Source organism: Pieris napi, chromosome 6 (genome assembly GCF_905475465.1).
Source record: "Pieris napi chromosome 6, ilPieNapi1.2, whole genome shotgun sequence".
NCBI classification, from domain to species: Eukaryota; Metazoa; Arthropoda; class Insecta; order Lepidoptera; family Pieridae; genus Pieris; species Pieris napi.
In genome coordinates, this window is record NC_062239.1 from 7,884,192 (window position 1) to 7,903,431 (window position 19,240).

At 33.5% G+C, this 19,240-nt stretch overlaps 1 protein-coding gene across 2 annotated transcripts in view; it reads right to left on the reverse strand.

Moving 5' to 3' along the window:
- Window positions 1-4,085: 4,085 nt before the first annotated feature.
- LOC125050582 overlaps window positions 4,086-19,240 on the reverse strand; it is a 75,764-nt gene continuing 60,609 nt past the window's right edge. Inside the window, exons 4-7 of one of the 2 annotated variants that reach the window (XM_047650513.1) lie at window positions 12,383-12,602; window positions 10,967-11,141; window positions 5,912-6,048; window positions 4,086-4,354 (exon numbers count right to left, since the gene is read on the reverse strand). In XM_047650513.1, the coding sequence (XP_047506469.1) occupies window positions 4,155-4,354; window positions 5,912-6,048; window positions 10,967-11,141; window positions 12,383-12,602 (732 nt within the window). In that variant the 3' untranslated portion in view covers window positions 4,086-4,154. Of the gene's footprint in view, window positions 4,358-5,911; window positions 6,049-10,966; window positions 11,142-12,382; window positions 12,603-19,240 lie in introns of both variants that reach the window. The other variant, XM_047650512.1, reaches the window with a different exon arrangement.

The window sequence follows — 19,240 nt, forward strand, 5'->3', positions numbered from 1 at the left end:
GTGATTAAGGAATGGGTGCGGTAAGGACAGAAAATGTGAACAGAGAGGACCATAGGTACTTGGATGGCGTGAACACATGCGTTATGAAGTAAAATAACTTGTAAAAACTCATAAATTTATCAAAAAATCCATAGTTAACAATATTATTTTTATACTTTAGAAACGTGATACAAAACAGTCACAGATTAGAGGAATAGACGATGACGTACTATGTCTTCGCCTGTCTAATCCTAATATTTGTGTAAATTAAGAATGATAATGAACAGGTAAAAAACCTGACCTTTGTTTACGGTAAACACGGCATGATTCGTCTAACTCTAAGGGCCTGCTGCGAATTAAAATGGTATATATTGTTAGCGTATGACGTCATCGCAGTAATTGTAGCCGTATAGTGCAGCTACAGTAGTAAGAAGTATATTTAACCAATACTTAACAGAACTATAAATAAAAAATTGTGTAGGTTCTTTCATTTATAAATGTATTTTTTTTAATCTTCTCATAGTTCATTACTTAAAAGTTTTGGGAATACTTTTTTTACGTTTTGCAAGCTACGGAAAACATGGTTAGGTACGTAAACATAATTTGCTAACATATTAATTATATCAAGAAGTAACTTGTAAAAAATGTAGTATATGTTTCATTGAGGTTCTGAAATTAGTTTAATAAAATGATACTGGTTGATGCTTACTACTAATAAACATATTTTTACCTTTTGAAATGAATTTTCTTACTCATCAACCTGTTCGTGTAATTGTAGCACAGCCGCATTGTCTACAGTTAATGATGAAATCGAATTCTACACTAGGTTACATTTCAATTAAACTGACGATGTGATCGATAGATACTTAAAATAGAGTGTCTGAACCTGTTAATAACTCAGGCTCACAGTTGATCGATTTTGGCCTTTATTTTTAAATATTTACATTTACATTTTTAAGGTGATAAAAATGCGCTTACAGGCCCACGTCACGGATATCGGACTTGACGTGGGACTGTGGGGCTGGAGAGAGCTTACCCACTTAAAACACCTTAACGCTCCGCACGCCCTTAAGATAGGCCTTACTACTAGTCGATACCAACTCCGGGGAAATAAATACAGATAATGCAACTTTCTCTACAGCTGCAGCTGTGATACTTTTTGACATCCAACACCTTTTGTCTTCAGTCACCGTGACCACGCACGCTGTAAAGCACGCGAAACGTCGGATAAATTTAAAATTATGTTAAATAATTGTAAATTTATAATAATACATAACTTTAATCCGGTTAAAAAGTTTTTTTCTTTAAATGTGTAAAGGTTATGTTAATCAAAGACAATACTATAACTACAACTTCGAAATACTAAATTTTCTTTAAAATACTAAATGCATTTAAACCTGAGATTCAATAATAGTGAGGGCGTCAATAATGTAACCTACGTCTCCGTAGCTTCGATATGTATAATTAAGTTCAGCTGACAGTGTAGATAGTATAATTACTGCCTATTAATATTATCTATGTGCAATCTAATATGTTATCTAATAAAGGAAACCAGATCTATTGAGGTTAAATAAATAGGCTTTGATATATTAATATGACGTCAACGGGTTTCATTTACTATGTAACTTAATATATTGGCTTGTATTAAATCGGGTTTGATTTAAAATTGCACGTTACACTAAGTGTATGTTTTTTTACTTTCCGCGATTTTTAGAAATATAATAATTATTGGTAGAATTGTAATTGTATGCTATATTGTAATTACTAAAAACTGCCCCGGCATTGCACGGGCAACCGTAACCCCTAAACCTTGGATAATGACATACTAAAATCTTCCTCATCAATTATTCCTGGTATTTGTGAAACCGCATTAAACTCTGTGCAGTAGTTTTTAAGTTTATCGTTAACAGGCCTGTTAATAACTTGACCGTTTCCGACATACTTTGCCAATCCGACTACCACAAAAACGTCTTTTAATTTTTCGTGTTTATAACACTGACAAATGCCTTTCAATTGGTTAAAGAATTTTTAAAATCGGTTCAGTTTAGAGATTACCCCGTATAACCTCACACACTTTATCTCTTTATAATATTAGTATGGATTAGCAGTGTTAAACAGTTAATTTCGTTGGGAATATAATATAGATAAGTAGTAGGTATTAAACAATTCATACATTTGGTTGAGAATAATTAGTAGTCTAAGCCTCTGTCGTTATATCTGTAGGTTTTATATATTTCTAGATAGATAGAGATTAAATAGAGTGGCGGAGAGTTTATTGCCAATTCTTCTCTTCCGTTCTACGCTCTTGATTTGAGAACTGGCAGTAAAAGCATTTATTATGTATTTCTTTTTTCGACGTTCATAAGTGTACATTGAATAAATGATTTTTGATTTGATACAAGTACGATCTGACATACATAACTTTGCACATTTAAATCTAGTAAAGTAAATAACAATACTTTATTAAAACAATATATTAAATGTGTTTAATTATTACACTAATGTTATTATTATTTTTTTAATTCACAGAACCTTGGGACCTTACAACGACTGCCATATTTGATATGGGTTGTCCAATTATGACAAAATGCTTATTGTTAAAACGTGTAAATCGGACATAATTAATTTTATGTAGATAACATATAAACTTTATAATTTTTGCCGTGATATATATAGAATTTTATTATTTATACAAAATAGGAGAAGTATTGGTAGTGTCAGCCTAGTGGCTTCAGCGTGCGAGACTCATCCCTGATGAGGAAGAAGATACTTTCTGTCTATGTGCACAATGAACACTCGTTCGATAGAAACTTCCTTCATTTGCTTCAAAAAAAGTGCGTGCGTACAAAGTCCACCTGTCAGAAGTGAAATTTCTTTGGCAAACTAATTTTTAAGTCTTGTTCATATTTATACGAATCTTAAACTTTAGATTTTAGAGGGAGGGAAAAAGGAAGATATGTTAGGGATTTAACGAATTTAATTGTCATTAAAATATTAAGTGTCGAAAATTAATACAAAAACTAAATTTAATTTTTTTATTTAGGTATTTCTTCGATAATAAAAACACGTGGCATATTAATTTACCATTCATCATTTGAGATTTCAATAAATCATTTTGCATAAAATATAATTTTTATTTATTTTATAAATTCTCTTTACGAAATTTTAATTTTAAAAATAGAATTTCTATAAGGTAATTCGCCCTTCTCACTCTCTCTCAATCGGTCTCAATCGCTCTCTACCTTCTCTTCGACAAAAACGCTGCACATCTTCGTGACGCTAAGATTATTATTATTGCGTTTCATCCGTAAAAATTTACCCTCATGTGCCTAAAGAAGTTTCACTTCAAAAAACAAATGATCACGTCACATAAAGAACATTGCGGATTTAAAATAAATGCGATTTAGTGACGATTCTTAATGCTATTTGTAATATCAGTCTACCATCATAAGTTGTCCTTTGCTCGCAATTGGACCTCTGATTCAACATTTACGTAGAATAATCATGCGGACATATTTTCGTAAGCCCAGTTGATACCGACTTAGGGGCATCCCGCCATAAAATGTGACTGATAAGCCGACATATAACATTCAGGCCGCGTATTTGTAACAAATCCTTTACAAGATTACATGATAAGTGGTGTATGGATAGACTTTTATTAGCGTTGAAAAATGAGTTAGTGGAAATCAGAAATAGGACAATAATTCTAGAGAATTTTTGGGTTTGAAAACATAAGTATTCCTTTATTTCTATTTTGTTTGAAATTATCAGTGAATCATTCAGACTAAATATAATGTAAAGCCATTCATAATTTAATGGTACCTTGCTAGTAATAGGATACTTGTGTGGGTAGTATTAAAAATAATATATAGAATTACTAAATTATTTTTATATAATTATTATGAAATTGGCAGGTAATTTTTAAGCAAAAGCGATTCAGAGCCATTCTTCCGAAGGCACTTATAATTTATGATATCTTCAAATAGAATTTTTAAATTGTAATTTTTAATTTCGAACAGTAAATTTTTATTAAAATTTTTGACAGTTAATCAAAAGTATTTTTTAATCTTCCCAACTTAATTATACAGAGAAATAAAACAACAAACTTATACAATGAAATTTAATTTCCGATAAACTAGTTATAATATTTAAAACGATATTATTTACAACATTTATCACGTAGGCAATATTATTCCCGTGAACTGTTCACTTAATAGGCCTTGGACCCTTATATTATGTGCTAGTGCAGCGAATGTCACTGTGACTGCGACTAACGGTGATTGTGAAATAGCAACTGCTATAATTAGCAACGCTATAACAGTGATTTTCGTTGGTTTGTGAATTGAGTTCCCGGCATGCAACTCGGCGAGGCTTTCTTCTGAAACAAAGGATGGTATAAGTTATTCTGAAATTTATTATTATATTTAGGACGAAGAAAAAAAAATATAAGGAACAGATGGAGCATAATGGTGGTTTCATTATTCAGGTTACTTAAGGGTGCTTGGAACGAATCACTCGAAAGCGATAAGGCCGTCCGTTGCCCACCTTATTATTTATTTATTATAATTTGTACTAGTACTATTTACTTTACTAGATTAAAATGCATCCCGCGTTCTTTACCACGCTTTTATTTTAACCAAATTGCTAGCGATACGTTAGAGAAACTAAATTTAGTTTTACTAATTTAGATATAGCTATGTAAATAAATTATACTGTGAAACATTAAATTTGTATTACAATAGCCTCATAATATAAATATCATAGCTCAAAATATAAGTAGCAATGTTAACACCTAGCTATGATTATTTCACAGTTAAATGTAACATAAAACAGGTGTGCAATTTTAATAGTAAAAGAGTATTTAATGCGTTCTAAGTAAAGAGACGGAAGTAAAATAAATGTTTAAATTAAATTAGTATTCCAATTATGAACTGTTATAACTTTTCACTAAGTTTTGCAGTAAACAGGATTATTAAAAGATAGGCGTAAAGTCAATTTCCTACCAAGTTAGCAAGAACGCTCGAATAACCTTATTAAAGAAAATCGAGGTCTTTAGCATAAACTACCCTCAATTCGCTAAGAGCTTGTTTATTTTCTAAACAAATTGAATGTGTTTTTATTTGCGTAATGATGATAAAGCGGCTCATAATTTGTTTTGAGGAAAAATAAAGACTTGTTCAGCCTCAAGTAGCAATTAGTACGTGGAAAAATCAGCGAAGTGGCTTTTGCTGAATTATTTTTATTCTATATTGATTGTCTCCTAATGTTCAGTAAGGAACAAAATTAGTATGGAACGCCATATCATCACAGTATCATTTTAACCACACAACATATTCAAAACATTAAATAATTTGTTTCAATATGTTAAGTGAAGCATGGCGTAATGGTTGCCTAACAATTTTATTGTACAAAGCTTGACGATTATTAGTAGCCGGGAGTTTCTTGACAGTTATTTCGCTCGCTCTACACCCTTGCTTTGGGAACTGGTAGTTCATGTACCAGTTCCCCAATCAATGTGTGGGAATTGGTGTTCGTGAGTGTACATAGCTAATATGATTAAATAAATGTTAATTTTGATCCCGAATTAATAAGTGGCATTTATAGTCTTAATGAAATTACTTGATCGCGTAAAGTTAAGGGATCTACAGACTCTTAATACCTTTGTCACTTTCGGATATCGCTTTGAAAGTTTTGGTACTTTATACTTAGGAACAACTAATATATTATATCACCTAGACTCGTATTGTGAAGTAAGAAGTGGTAAGTAGTAGTATACGAGTAAATCTCCTGCTTAAGGAATTAACTCACGTTAAATTTCAACCAGAATATATCCAGCCTTCTGGCAACCATGGTGAATTAAATTGTTTCCTCAGGAATCGAACTCAGGATCACCAGGCTGTACGCCATGTGAGTTTACGACTAAGAACATTACCATTAAGTACATGAACAGCGACAGTGTGTGGCTTCGCCCCTCGTACAGCGCAAGTGTAGTTCCCCGCATCGCTGCTGTTTACTCTTGCGAGGCGTAACACGCTGTCCGCCCCACCTGGTACTTGTTCTGTTTTTACACTGAAAAATAAAGTAGGGTTTCATTCATTATTTTATCTGGAACTAGGCTTTACGATGTCTTAATTACAGTTCAGACTCCTTAATAGTGTATTTAAATTAATAAGTAAATAGAAAATTATTGATATATTTTTAAGGATTTTCGTGGAATATATTGGAGATCTGAGGTTAAGTCATAATAATTCAGGTAAAAATTCCAATTGGTCTACAACCCTTTAAGTCTGGCTTTTAGATTTTTGTATCTGTTTCGTGATAATTTATTTTATTTCAAGTCACCTACTTGCCTATTAGAAAACACTGTGTATTTTTTCGGTCTAAGTCGCCGTACACACATAGATAGAAAGTTAATTTGTGCACATTTGTCGTTCGAACCAAAGACGTCAGGGATGAGAGTCGTACGGTGAAATATCTTGGACTACTCATAATTAATATAGATAAATTAATAAGTATGAAACAATAAATAAAACTTGAAAAGAAGGTCTACCTAATTCCAAAGATATATACAAGAATCAGCTAGTTTTTGATTAAGTTTATAACAATTATATCAACATATATGACGACACTAATACTGAATACCAACGGTAGATTCCCTTAAGACCCTTGTAAACAAAGAGAGTAGAAGACAAATAGTAACTTTATTTGCTTAGCGTTCGTTGAAAAGTGAGTAATTTAACGAACGAAACGTACGGTTGGATTTCCGATTTATTTTAAAAATATACAAGATTTTTACTTTTGTACTATGATTTAACCCATATTCTTGATATATTATATATGACGGTAATTCATATACAAATTATCTTAAATATACTTATAATTTACTTCTATAAAAAAATAAGTTTTTTTTACTTTTTCATTTTAATTATCTATCTAAGGAGAGCCAATCCGTACACGGCAACACATTTCCGCGACAATTACAAACATTATTGTTCGTAACTTTTCCTTACGTAAGTTAAATTGCATTCAATAATTGTATTAGAACTTAAACTATTCTAGTACTTACATTTGCTTGAGACAAGCTTGGTTTTTCAACGGAATATTTTTTAAAGTAAACTTCACTAAAGTGAGATCAGTGTTGGCCTAGTGGCTACAGCGTGCGACTCTCATCCCTGAGGTCGTAGGTTCGATCCCCGGCTGTGCACCAATGGAATTTCTATGTGCGCATTTAACATTCGCTCGAACGGTGAAGGAAAACATCGTGAGGAAACCGACATGTCTAAAGGTGATATCAGACGGTTCATTTTTTGTTCATTTTCACCTTTCATTCGGTACATTTCACTCGAAATGAAATGTCTGAACAAAAAATGAAACACGAGTGCCGAATGAATTCATTAGTGAACCGATCCAACAGTGTTGGATATTGGCATCCGGTATCTTTCATTCCCACTCCGAATGAACGAGAAATGAACGGTCTGAACACTGAGAGAACGTTTATTCGAATTCGGCCATTTTGTTTCGAGTCCTGTAGCCGACGGACATCACGTTGTCGACGAAATTATACCTTATTTTTTCTGTGTGTAACAATATAATATATTGTTTTCATGCGGCAAAATGGTGTTCAAGTGGAACGATCAAAATACATTACTTTTTTTTTTTTAATTTTTTCTTTCAATCCATGGTCGCACCCACCACCTTCGACGTTTTCTTTGCTTTTTTTTTTGTCAACTCTTTGAATAAATGATCACAAATTAAACTAATTCCAAGACGTACGACTTCATTCGATGACATATTTAAAAGAAAGAACAATGAATGTTCATTTCTGTATCATTTCGTCTAAGCCGTGTGAACATAGAATGAAAAAAAATGAAGCATTCACTCGAGTGAACAATCATTCGAGTGAACCGTCTGATATCACCTTAAGACCCAAAAAAAAAGTTGACGGCGTGTGTCAGGCACTGGAGCCTGATCACCTACTTGCCTATTAGATTTAAAAATGACCATGAAACAGATTCAGAAATCTGAGGCCCAGACCTAAAGAGGTTGTAGCGCCACTGATTATTATTATTAAACTTAAGTAAAGTTCATCAGAACCAGTTAACCAAGACTGCACATTAAAATCCAAAATGAGACAGTGTTAAAGCGAAATTTCGTAGCAAATGGATTCAGGAAATCTCGACAAAGTATTAACAATTTATTTAGTAAAAACATAAAAGCTTGATTTCTCTAGAGACGGCTTTTGGCTTAATAGGATTCTTAAAATATTAATTTAGCATACGAAACGCATTACGTTTAATTTCCTGTTATTGTGCCTTAATTTTAAGTTGATAGGATTTAATAATATTAAGAAAGTTATAAATTTAAATGTTTAATAAATCGAATGAAATTTATTTATTTTCAAGATAAATTCGGTCAATTTATGAATAAGCGAGGTTTGGCGTCTTCGGGAAGAAAGCTTATGTGCTAAGGAAGCTTAGCAATGGCACATTGCCAAAAATCATGATTAGAAAAAAAGAAACTTTGATTAAAAAGGAATCGGTGTAATTGCACAGTTTTATCTAAAGTACTGATTTTCCTCTTTTTATGACATTATGATAGAGAGACAGAAGAGAACTTTTGTTAAATAAGTACAATTATACTGTTTTTACAATTAAATAAAAATAATGTCATTGTAAAATATTATGTAGCTATCTAACCATAAACAAAAAAAGGTCACTTCCCATCGAAACGATATAATATGTAGGTACTAATCATAATATTTTACAATAAAAACTATGTTTTTATCACGTTAAAGCGCCAACAAGAGGCCCCGGCTGTTTTACCGACGTTTGAACAGATATTCAGGGTGTCGGTTTTTTGTGACGTTGTGCGGATGTCGGTTACTTGTGACGGTGTGCGCATCGTAAAAATTGACTCTTATCATTTTTCCCTAACGCGTAAAAAGAAGTATAACTTCAAAAACATCGTAATCTTTAATATCCCGCATGTCCTTTTAATACGTTTTAAACATATTTAGCTAACCAATTAGGCTTGAACCACCACTGTAGTTGTATTATTTTAAAACACGCACACAACTTAAACATTTCAAAAGATGTCGCACTTAACACCATTACAATACATACACAACAAAACACTTCGGTATGAACTAAATTTATTGATTTATAGCCGCAACGGAATATTCAAGAAGCTAAAAAATCCCTTTGTTGATCAGCTTTCGAAAGACACGGTTTAGCTTTTTACCAAGCTTTATGTTCTCGATAACGTTTCTTATGGTCGCGATTTATATTCTAAACTGTGAGATTTTTCATTGTATTGCGTTTTAGCCACTGTGACATTAATATGCGCATCAGATTTGATGCATTCACAGATTACAAACTTATTATACTAATGACAGATTATGTAATAAATGTAAACTGTTTTCAGATAGTAATATAGATGTCATTCTAAATGTAGAAGAACAGACTTTCTAACTCTTTAGAACTTAACAGGATTTAAGTTGTCTGTACATATTTCAATTAAAGTCTTTAGTTTCCATTTAAATCAAACAAAGAATCGTTCGAACATATATCTGAACGGTTTTGCAATTAATTTAATTAATGGTATTCCGCTGAAACTATTTAATATATACACGACATTATTAGACACTAATTCTGAATTTCGATATCGAATTGGACAAATCTTATCATCCAGTTCAGTTTGCGTTTTGAACATGCTGTTATAGTCCAAAGATTTCTGTTTGCTAATTTAATGAATATTGTTTTAATATTTCATTAGTTCGTGTAAAACATTCCTTTTACGTAAATCCAAGATTGATTTAATCTTTGGTTAATAATTGCCTGGCAATCCCTATAACAAACTTAGTCACTTAAGGACAAAATTTCGTTTCTTTCGCAGGATTTGATTATTCCGAATGAAGTTGTGTTTTATAATAAGTATAGTTTTAGTTTTCCATGCAATGCTAGTCATTTTAAGTATCCATAGTAAAATACTAAATACGTATAACGTATAGTATTTAATTTCATAGAAATACAGTTACTATCAATGTAAAAAATAAATTAAGTTTATTCCACAAAGTATATCAAACTTTTAGGGATACCATACTAAATTTTTTTGAATTCGCCGCGCTTTTTCGTTATCTTCTTTCATTAGCTAGACTCTAGTTGTTCAATCGTCATATTCTTTTGTTTCTTGGTAGATTTTATTAGTCTGTGTTAAAAAGTTGTATCTAAATAGTGCTTTTATTAATGTGACTAATATATATGAGTGATAAATTAAATGACGTACAAATTGCGGAATGCTTTTTGATATTGGCCCAAATCAGCCTATAAGTGATTTTAGTTTGTTAAGTATGTGTGGTATGTGATAGTTCCACAAAAAATGTAAGGTACTAAGAACATAAGGAACTAAGAACTTTAAGCAAATCAAAGGATCCAATACTTCTATAATGATGCATTATTGTATTAATAACTAGCTGACCTGGCTAACTTCGTTCCGCCCTACAACCTTATAATATCGTTGTTACTTTAATTTAACTTATTTTAGGATTTCATTAATGTTAAGTATTACATTAATACAACACTTTTGCAAATACAGAAATGTTTTATTGCTTGCCATTGCGAAAGAAGAATGGCAGTTTTACACATTAGGCATCTTCTCTCTAGCGTCAATATGGCGATACTGCATGTTAAGCACTTTCTGATATCCAACATCTTTTGATCAGGATCAAAGCATGGTTATGCATCTCCTCATTCACCTCAAGATCGGAATTTCTTGAACTGACACGAATTCGACGTAAAATGATGCGAAGTTTTGTCAACAGATGGCACCATATGGTTTTTGCATTCGTAAAATTAGTTAATTTATTTATTGTTATTCGATAACTTATCCGATATTTTATGCAATCGGTCCAGCCGTTCTCGAGTTATAAGTGTTGTAACAAACACGACTTTCTTTTATATATATAGATTTAAAAGTTTAAGAAACAAACCTGATTCCACCTCTAGATGTATCAGAATTCAGAGCTTTTCCCTCGTGCAACCATGTGAGGACAGCTGGTGTGTCGACGTAGCGAGCTCGACAGACCAGCGCCAGCGTTGACTCCGCTTCATAATACTTTTCCAGGAGAGGTGCTCCAGCCTCGTCAACTACCCAGACTTGGGGAGCTAGGTAATATTAAAATAATTATTAATCGCAGGCATTTTAAAGGTAAACATCTTATTTAATTATGTAATTAACAAGACGTAATCTATATTAAATATTTATTAATATACCACATTTTACTTCGGAACTTTATCTAAAAGTAATCTACATCAGCCGTTCAACATTTTGTATCAGTATAGTCAGAGTCACTCAGTACATTACTAAAATTAAAAATAATATTCTTTAGGCTGTCATTTTTAATCCATTTACATATTGGGAATTAATATTAAAAAGGACTATTAATATTAAAGGGGTTACCGTGAGGACTCTTAAAATAGGTTGCCTCTTATAAAGGGTGTGGATTGCTGAGACTGTGCCAGAACATTGGAACTTGGCAGTAATCATACCCTTACATAAGAAACGTGACACTTTGGACTGCCATAATTACAGAGGCATCACGCTACTTAATACCGCATATAAAGTTCTCTCGAATCTAATTAGGAAGACGTAAACTTTGAACAATGTGAGGAGTTTGTTTACTTGGGCTAAATGGTGACTAGTGATAACAATCCCAGCCGAGAGATCAGTAGACGCATCATGATGGCAAATCGCTGCTTCTTTGGCCTCCGTAGATATTTCCCATCGCGACTCTCAGATACCAAGCATGTTACAAAACTCTGCTGCGACCAGTGCTCACTTATGGTTCTGAAACCTAGGTCCTTAGAAAGAAAGACGAGCTCGTTCTCCTTATTTTCGAGCAGATGATTCTTCGAAGAATCTTTGGCCCTGTTTGCGACGACGGTGTTTGCCGAATTTGCTACAATGAAAAACTTTATAACATCCTTGACGACGCCAACATCATCTAATTCATAAAATGCTACAGGGTCAAGTGGTTGGGACATGCACCGAATGGCGGACGACAGCACCCCAAGCTCCTTACTAAACTCACAACCTGGTGGCAAGAGAAAACCCGGTAGACCGAAGGTGCGTTGGTGGGATAGAGACAACTAAACAATATGTGTTCGAAGTAGAACGCTAGATTCTAGAAGCACTAAAAAGATTACGATGGCGAAAAATACTTAAGGAGGCTAAGTTCCAAAAGGAGGAGTATAGGCAAAACAAAGGAAGTATAAAATATTACTAGGAATAGCTGATTGATTATTGTTTGATTGTTCCCTATTCACATGATCCATATTATTTAAATTTATCAACATATTAGTTTAGGATTACTTTTCTATAATATTTGTGCTTCACATAATCTTACTATTTATATGTAGATATGTCCGACTGACTCTCGGTGGATGTGTAGATATCTGGCACTCGTACACTCCTTCGTCTTCTGGCTTCACCTCCCTGACGAGAAGTTTCCAATTTCCAGGGTACCTCCTGGCCACCGTTACTCGATTATCCGCTGCATATGTCACAGCACCAACTGTGAGCAATTCTGGCATCTCTTCTTTACCCCTTCGTCGAACCCAGGATACCTTTTAAAGATAGAGTATTAAACATATATTATTATGTGTATTATCTGTATATTTTTGACTTCAAAAAACCTAAAGAAGAAGAAATACGCGTATGTTTTTAATTTTTTATTATTTTAATCACGCAAACCATCCGGGAGAGTTGTGTTGGCCTAGTGGGAGGTCCCTGAGGTCATAGCTTCCAACCCTGCCTGTGCACCAATGGACTGTGTGATCACCTGATCACCTACTTACATATTACCTACTGTACTTGTGACACCTTCGCTTTAATTATTGTCTTATGCCTCTAACTAGATTTTTTTAGAACAAGGGGCAAACTGGGAGGAGGCTTATCTCGAGTTTAGTGATACCACCGCCCATGGACACTTTGAATGCCAGTGGGTGAGTGAGTTTTTGAATATAGAATCTCATTGAACTGAATTAATGTGTGCGCAAATACAACTTCAATCGGGAATACATATGCGATTTCTACTTCATGCATATTTATTATTGTTGATTCATAGAATAGCCAATTTACTAGTTTGTAGCCGATATGAAGTGAGATCAATTTTAGCTTGGTAGCTTGGCACTCGGCTCTCAACCCTCATGTGATTGAGCTGCAGTTGAATTTTGAAATATACCTATGTATGGCTGATGAACTACTTCCTTTTAATCAAACTGATATGAAAATCTAAAGCCAAGAACGAGAGTTGTGTCGTTTTTATATAATCAATTAAAAATAAACCGTAAAATGTAATAAAAGAAATAGCTATTCCAAAACAAGGCGCACTCAGAACTGTACAAATTGCATTGCCTCTGTAAACATTGTAGCGGGTTTCTTGTTTTTGACTCAGCAAAGTTGCAGTATCCTTAACACTAGGAAATGTTAAGTTAATAATTGTATTATTACCAGTACGAGCAGTACAAATTGAATTGAAGCATAAATTTCGATTCAGAAAATGAAGTGGTTTGCGGTAGCTACTGTCAGTTTTTACTAAGGGTATGTCTTTTCAAATCTGGACGCGTCTTATTTGATATTTTGGTAAGAAATTTAGCCTATGTTATTCAAGGATAATGTAAACTTATTTATCACCTACTGACCCATAGATGGACTTAAATATAAATTGATTTCGCTTAATAATTATCTAATTTAAAATTCTAGGAAGTTGTGTCTGTTTCAGGGCTGTGAAAAGCAAAAAGCCTTAATTATTATAATATAGTGTTAATAATTGTAATGGTTAATTAAATAGATACGTAAGAGCAAATTTAATAAAATTTAATAGTCCATTTATATTTTAAGGTATTAAATAACAATAGGACGACAGTGTTGATTGCTATTTATGACACTTCTTGCCACGCACACTCTATGTAACCAGTTGACATTCCATTCCAAAAAAAAAAAAATCTTGGAGACCCCTAAGTCAGTCTGGAAAGGCAGCTGGTTCCATAAATCGTGGGGCGTTGCAAAATTATTTGTAACGTTATTGTTTGTATATACTTATTAGCTCAAATATACAATATAATCAGCCAAAACCTAGTATTAGAAAAAAAATAAAAATCGCAATACCTTCACAAATGTACTTAAATGCAAGCAATGTAGAAAAGCTCAGTTTATCGTAGCCCTGTGCTTTTTGCTACGAACATTGTAAGTGGCTACAAGCTAGATTTTAACTAGCGAAGTTAAATTGTTATTTCGCTGTAGTGTACGGAGTAGAAATGTTGAAACTTTATCATCATTTAATGTTCCGCTAATTCAAAATTCAAAAATCATTTAATAATATAGGTAACACATTTTACACTTATGACTTGTCAGTAAAGAAATACATATTAATGCTTCTAATTTTACATTTAGTGCCAGTTCTCAAATCAAGGGCGTAGAACGGAAGAGAAGAACTGGCAATAAACTATCCGCCACTCTTTTTAATCGCCATGTTTTTTTTTTACACAACGTTTGTAAGGAGCTGCAACCATTAAACCATGTTCCACATGACATCTTAAGACGTAATTAATAACATAAATTAAAAACAAAGAGTTGTCCTCTATCAGCAGGAGGCATGGTGAAATAGGAGCACGCACTTACATTCTCGTGGGAACAAAACGCAAACACATAGTCGAAATAATTATTTAAGAGGCATGTTATTTTCAAAAAGTTTACACTTATCCAATTCCAATTTTAAAAACATGCCATTGAATTCAATAATAACCCTTACAGAATATAATTATGCTCATTAAGGATTGTAGTCAGACGAATTTAGGCCTACGTTGTACTATGGATTATTTCGTTGAGGTAATCACCTTAATGGCCACGAACTTAACATGGATCCCTCGCGGCCAATTACAAAGGATTTTGTTAAATATTCGCTTTTGCTGTTAAGATGTTTATTTATTTACTTAAAGAAATACATATAACATCCTTACAGACTATCTCAATATAATAATTTCGAGAAAAAATTAAATATAATATAATTTTAAACACATATCATACATATAAATATGTAGATAGTGTCGGAGGCAGCATTCAGTAGGCGCAACGTCAATAATCATTATACAAAAAAAATTAATGATTTTTATTGCTAGCTGTATCGGTTTTGCATGCGGTAATTGTGGGAGTATGGTGATATGTAGTCTAAAGCTTTCTCCAAAAATAGAATATCCACAACCTGGCATAATGCAGACATAACATGATAATACGCATAAAAAATCCACAAACATTCCCATTTATACTTTCAGTATAATAATATCCTTATCCGATGCCTACAAGTACAAAAACAGAGTAGCCTCAACCATAAAACGTTAGGCGTGTTCTTTCTTCGCGATAAATCCGACGAATAATTCAGTCGCATTCGCCTGGCGAGGAAGCCGTATTGTCTTAAATAACATCTTATCAGCAAAAGCGAATATTTAACAAAATCCTTTGTAATTGGCCGCGAGGGATCCATGTTAAGTTCGAGGCTATTAAGGTAATTGCCTCAACGAAATAATACATAATAAAACGTAGGCCTGAATTCGTCTGACTACAATCATTAATTATATTCTGTAAGTGTTGATATTGAACTCTATGATATGGTTTTGAAATTGGAATAGGATATAGTGTAAACTCTTTGTTAATAAATTAATTGCACAGACCAGCTAATGAAGCAAATATAGAAAACCTTTTTGGTCTTTGACGATTTCAAATGTAAAAACTTACGCTCATATTGCCATTCGGTAAGTTTTGCTTCTATTTTGCTCTGTAGCCAGTAGCATACGTCTATCCTATGGCAGATTATAATCTTTTTGCGTCGGTAAGCTCGAGCACTTATCTTCAGCATTATCGGTGATGTAAAGAGAATCGATCTCTCTTTACGAGAACTAGGAAATTGATGTCAAGAACGACGACATGTCGTTTATTATGGAGCATTTTTTGCTGCCGCATTTTAAGCAGGGGATATTATTTTAGCTTTAAGGTTAATTGAATGTCATAGGGTATTTATTCGAGGAGAGTTGGCTTAGTGGTTTAGGCGTTCGACTCTATTGATTCAACTTTTGCACCAATGGATTTTTCTTACTGATTCTTATGCGCTCTTAACAGTCACTCGTCCGGTGAAGGTAAACATCGTGAACAGGCTTGTCTTAGACGTAAGTCAGGCCGATAAAGTCGATCGACTATTAGAAAAAAACAAAAGATAACGAAACATACAGAAATGCGCAGGGCCACACCGTAATAGGTTACGCTACTGGTTTTTTTAACCGAAAATCCATTGGCGCAGCCGGGCATCGAACCTACGATCTCAGGTACCAGAGTCGCATCGTAAAGCCATTAGCCAACACTACTCTAGGCAAAACAAGAGCTTGACCTAATAAAAGTAAATACGTTCAAACAAGAGAAAGGTTCATGGTGTGTCTCTTTTGTGAATCCCCATTATTTTATACTTTCCAAATTGCTTGATTAAATTACCCCAACCCAATTTCTGGTCGAACAAGAAGGATTAAAGGGATAATTTTGTATTTGTTATATCTTTTGTAATTGGCCGTGAGCGTTTATAAGGTTGGTTATTAGTGTAATTAGAGTCAAACAAAACAAAGCATATTGCATAGTGTCTACTATTGATAGGTAACAGTTAAGGTGTAAAGGAAAATTGTAGGAACTTTGTGCTTTGTAGAATTTTGTTAAAGAGAGTTAGTTGCTTGGGATTAAACTAACTTAGATTTAGGATATAACTATAAATGGTAAAACTAAATGACCAATAAATAGTCATGCATGCTCGGATTATCATGCAATGTTCTGATTCTAATGACATTGGTTAATCTTTGAGATTACTTATTACTTTTAAGAATCGTAATAGAGATTGATTTGTTTTTTTTATTATTTAATTGTTTCATAGTTTAGAATCATAACATATATTGTTACGACCAATCAGAGCTGAGCATATGCCTCGAGTAGGGTTGATTCGCCATTTGACTTTGGACAGTGCGTTCAGGGAACGTAGGGTAGTTCTGATTGAGTATTCTGTAGAGATTGTGGTGATGAAACGTTGAACCGAGTTGGGTCTATGTGATTTATAGTTGAAAAGATTGTGATTAAATGTGAGATCGGCCTTGAATTCGCTGCTCGTTATAATTTAACCCTAGAAAGATAACGTGCGCCTCAGAGGCGCCCGCGAAATATATATTTCGCTGCCATTTTGTTACCGACGCGCATACAAGTTTGTGATTCCTCGCCAATTCAGTCCTTGGTCATCACTTCCAAAAGACGGCTGCATCTGTTCGGTAAGTACCACAGGTTTGCTGTTAGAGCGATGCGTTGCGCTCGGGAGGCGCATGTTTATCTTTTGTGTAACTTTCGCCACTTTCATAGTGATTTTGTTTTTATAATTTTTTTCAATGTACCGTACATTTATTTAAGTTTAAAGGTAGGTTTTTTTTATTGGTGAATACTTATTGTAATTAATTGTTTTTAGGAGCGTTTTCGCATCATAGCGAGCAGAAGAGTGTTGGTAAAAAAGATAAATTGTTTATTTATTGAATGAAGAAGATGAAGGCGCAGATGTCGGCAGTGACAGTGAGATCGAGGACCATGTAAGGGAAGACAATGTGCAAAGTGATACTGATGATGAGTACGTAGTTGAAGCTATGATTTATGAAAATTCGAATGATCCTTCATCGCAGAATGTCACTGAAAATACTGGACATGACCAACGCCGCCTAATGATGTGATTAGGGGCAAGAATAGGTATGTTTGGGCTACTGCTAAAGGACAAAATAACAGAAGAACGTCTGCGATCAATATACTTCATTCCAATAGAGGGCCTAGTCGCATGTCTCGAAATATTTTTGAACCACTTCCATGCTTTGAGTTATTTATAACTGACGAGATTATTCAAGACAAAGTATTGAGAATACCCTCCCACAGACTAACCGAGAGATGTCTGAAGAAGCTGATGAGGAACCTCCAGCTAAAATTCGACGGTACTGTAGCTTATATACAAAAAAAAAAGAAGAGAATGTCCAAGATGAGTTGCACAAAATGTAAAAAGACAGTGTGCGGAGAACATAAAAAAGATGTTTTCAACAATTGTCTTTAGCCGTTGATTTTTCCAGTATTTTTTTAAAATTGAGACTGATTATATTATAATTAATTAATTAATAAGAAAAAACACTATAAAAGTTACCTACTTTTAAAAATTTCTACCTAAGTACAGAAGACTTAAAAATTTTGTTAAGGGTTTATAAATACCTACAAATTTTCATATTTTGAATAAAAATTTATGATAATACTTATGTATTTTATTTACTTATTAATAATTCAACAATTTACAGTAGTGAATGAAATAAAAATAATTGACATTCATAAAAAAAATCTGGTATTAAAACAGTGCGCCTCTCAGGCGCATGTTTATCTTTTCAGTACAAAAAAATAACGTTATCTTTCTAGGGTTAAGCTAAAAGTGTAATGACAAAAGGAATCAATCTTAATTTACTGCTGTAATTATTCGTGTATTTTGTGCCCGCACTTTACCCATATGATGCCTACTATTCCCGCTAATGACGATGTCCATATCGATGGACTGACGATATTTATATGACTAGTTTACGATGCATATTAATAGTAAAGCAGAATTGATGTGACCGTGGAACATTTATCGATTTAAAATTCATGTAGGCATTTTTCCTTCAACGATTCCCATATTGAGGTCGTAAGTACTACTTGCCCTTACCTACTTGCCTATTAGAAAACACAGATGATTTAGAAACAGATACAGAAAGTTGAGGCCGAAACAAAATGTAATAGATTTGGACTCGTAGAATAATCAATACAAATATGTGTATATCATATATAGACTCGTTCCTTAATACATTCATAGTGAAGATATTTCCTAGGTCGTGTTTTAATAGCTGCCGTCAAAACTTGATTACACAACTCCGCAGTAAGCTCTGTAAAATAAATGGCCTTCAGATGAATTGCAAAACCGTCAATCTGCTTCTAATCTAAGGAAAGTAAGCGGCAGGTACTCAAAAGTTACGTAACTTGTGGCTCGAATTTAAGCCCCTTACTACGGGGACGGTAAAAATTAATAAAGGGCCTTATCTTGTCTTGTACACAAAATACGGTTCCGCGTAAATCTACGGATAATCTCGGCAAAGCTTGTTCAATTTTACGGATAAGAAATTAATCTTGTGAC